Genomic DNA, 3,192 nt, shown 5'->3' with positions numbered 1-3,192 from the left:
CGGTACGCGGGCCTCTCACTGTTGTGGCCTCTCCCGTTGCGGAGCACAGGCTCCAGACGTGCAGGCTCAGCGGCCATGGCTCACGGGCCCAGCCGCTCCGCGGCATATGGGATCTTCCCAGACCGGGGCACGAACCCGTGTCCCCTGCATCGGCAGGTGGACTCTCAACCACTGTGCCACCAGGGAAGCCCCTCAGCTTTTGACTCTGTTCTCAACAATCAGTTAACGGCGAAGCTGTTTGAGTGCAAGAAAGAGCCCCGATTTGACAGACCTTGAACCCTAATACTATTTTAAGAGTCAGGAACAGAACTGTCTTTTGATAGATCAGACAAATATGTCCCGAGGGATACAACAAAGCTGTCTTTGACCCTCTTCTTTTTAGTTTGTTCCTCATTGCTCCCTCTCTGACCGTCTCCTCTTGTCCCCATTCTCTATAGAATCAGAAGGATAAAATTCTGTAATGTCCAAAGAATGACAAGAACTACTACCTAATTATTGCCAGAAAGCAGGTCTCCACATTAACTATTCTAAAACCAAAGACATCATTTTTTTTTTGGTGGGGGGGGCAAACTCTAATATTTAACCAACTTCTAGCCAATAATTCTCTTGGATCAACCCATCCAAGTGATACACAGGGAACAGATATCCTGAGGCGCATTACTTAGATTGTTTGGGTTGTTGTTACTTAACACAGTAAGATGCACATTTAATACTCACTTTAAAATTTACCCAGCATCTCTGAGACTCTACTGTCCATCCATCTGATCATGGACTGGCACTCTTCCTTTTCTTTTTAGTTAATTAATTAATTAATTTTTATTTTTGGCTGCATTGGGTCTTCATTGCTGCATGTGGGCTTTCTCTAGTTGTGGCGAGCGGGGACTACTCTTCATTGCGGTGGCTTCTCTTGTTGCGGAGCATGGGCTCTAGGTGCTCGGGCTTCAGTAGTTGTGGCACGTGGGCTCAGTAGCTGTGGCTCGCAGGCTTAGTTGCTCCGCGACATGTGGGATCTTCCTGGACCAGGGCTCGAACCCGTGTCCCCTGCATCAGCAGGCGGATTCTTAACCTCTGCACCACCAGGGAAGTCCCTCTTCCTTTTCTTTTGAGACAGTTCTTAGCCCTGCCCGTGGGTACTCATGGCACCTAGAGCTCAAGGGGAGGGAGGACTATGATTCCTTTCAGGCTTCTTAGGGGATGATCAGCCCTCCCTGTGGCCTGGCTGACCATGGAGATCAAGGCTACAAGGAGTGCTTCTCACGTTTGGACCCTTGTCAATGCCACAAAGGCCGCATCAGAAAGACAATAGCCACAGAGGATTGCCTGTGGGTAAATGGCCCACCCCCGCCGCTTCTTTTTCTATTTTTTATACAAAGAAATATCATGAGCAGGTCCAGTATTTAGAACAGATAAAAGTGGAACTTCCCTGGCTGCAGCCAGGACAATGGACGGGGGAGAGAGGGGACAGAATCCTACCGTCTAGCTCCCCTTGCTCTGTGAACAGGCCAGAGTAGAACTACTTTCCAGATTGTTCCTCGGAATCCTAAATGAGAAACAGCTCTTACTGCAGGATATTGCTAAGGACACTGTTCTCTCGTATGGTTCTCCTTTTTTTCTAGAAGAATCCATAGAAGAAATTTCTCACAGGGCTCACTTCCAGGAGTCCTTCTGATTTTTTTTTTTTTTTGAGTACTTAATTTATTTTTTATCTTCTTAAGGCTATGACTTTTGCCCTTCTTTGCATCAGCCGCGTAGGAATCGTGGAGCTGATTTTGTGGGCCCTTGCAGGCAGTTTCTTAGGACTTCCTGGGACACATTGTGAGTTGTAGACATTAAGTCAGGAATTCAGGTATCATTTCTACCTTATTTCCTTTTTACTCTGATTTTCACTTTATTATTTTATTTATATTTTATCAATTTAATTTATATTTATTTACCTTCTATCTTACACATGTGTGCACATCACCTCAAATTCTTTCTGGAATAAAATAGGATAAAAATGAATGCATGGGTGCATAATTATATTACAAAGATAATGTAACAGACTGCCCTCAGCAACCATCGTGTGACTGCACTTACCTCACTAGGGTGGAATCCATCCACGGGTTCAATGAGCTGCCAGGGCTGCCCTCCGGTCCTCTGCCACTCCTCCGTGACTGCGGGGCGTGCACACACACACACACACACACACACAGAGTTAGAGACATGCTTTCCTGAGCAACAGTTAACACCCAAGAGCAAGGGCTGTGAAGGAGGCTCCTCCTGGGCCCATGCTTACCCAGCCACGTCTGCCTCTGCCGGGGGCTTTCTGAACAGAAATAATCTTTCCATTGTGTCATTATTTTTTCTCTAACTCAGGAAGACAAATGTGTGAGAGTGTTGGATGAATGTGGTTTGTAGGGTGAGGAGGGTGGTGGGGAAGGGTGAGCTCGAAAATATTCAACATCGATTTAAGTCCATCTCATTTCTCAGTGGCCAGGAGGACAGAATTTCAGGAGTAGGCGGAAAATATTAAGCATTTTGTTAACATCTCCTTTCATTGGCTGCCATTTCCAGACACTGCCTGCATATGTCAAGCAATCATCATTAAAACTCACACAGTTTGTCAGAAATATAATTACCTAAAATGATCTGGACAACACATTTAGAGTGAGTATGGCTACAGAGAAAACGTTATGATCCCCAAAATGATGAACAGCAATAAAACTGTCCTTCAGCAGGGGTGAGACCAGGAATGTCTGTTGCTCCAAGGCAAAGGCATAATGAACTCTACATTATAATATCATACAGTCAATAAGAGCTCCTCAAGGAAACTTCAAATCCCTAGAGAGCCTCCAGAGAGAAAAATGTGAAACCTACCACTCCCAATGTAGCCCATGTCCTCATTTCCCTGTTGTCCAGAGAGGGGAACCGGCACAGCTGAGATTCCTCTAGCTCTTTCCTCTTCACTTCACAAAAACTCAAGGGCAGGGATATGTTCCCTCTTGCCCTCTTTGTTTATCTCTCTTTTGCCCCAAGGGAAGGAATGGAAACGCTATTAGGGGCTTTAACTGGATGAGAGAAGCTGGACTTTCCCAGAGCTGAATCAATACTACGCTGCTTTTGTAATTAGTCCTAATATCACGCCAGGCCGTCCGCACTTGCTACCCGATCCTTGTCCCCAGAGGGGCTGCAAATACTGCTGTCCTTCTCAGA

General features: G+C 45.9%; 1 protein-coding gene across 2 annotated transcripts in view; it reads right to left on the bottom strand.

Annotated features, from left to right (window-relative positions):
- Positions 1 to 3,192, bottom strand: part of AOAH (acyloxyacyl hydrolase) — a 179,296-nt gene that overhangs the window by 10,014 nt on the left and 166,090 nt on the right. For both annotated transcript variants that reach the window (XM_007446115.1, XM_007446116.1), the window contains one exon: positions 2,077 to 2,153. In XM_007446115.1, coding sequence (XP_007446177.1) covers positions 2,077 to 2,153 — 77 coding nt within the window. The remainder of the gene's footprint in view (positions 1 to 2,076; positions 2,154 to 3,192) is intronic.

The sequence above is a fragment of the Lipotes vexillifer genome, unplaced genomic scaffold (assembly GCF_000442215.2).
Source record: "Lipotes vexillifer unplaced genomic scaffold, Lipotes_vexillifer_v1.1 scaffold822, whole genome shotgun sequence".
Lineage (NCBI taxonomy): Eukaryota > Metazoa > Chordata > Mammalia > Artiodactyla > Lipotidae > Lipotes > Lipotes vexillifer.
Note: the sequence above shows the minus strand (reverse complement) of the source record. Positions and strands in the feature narration are given on the sequence as shown.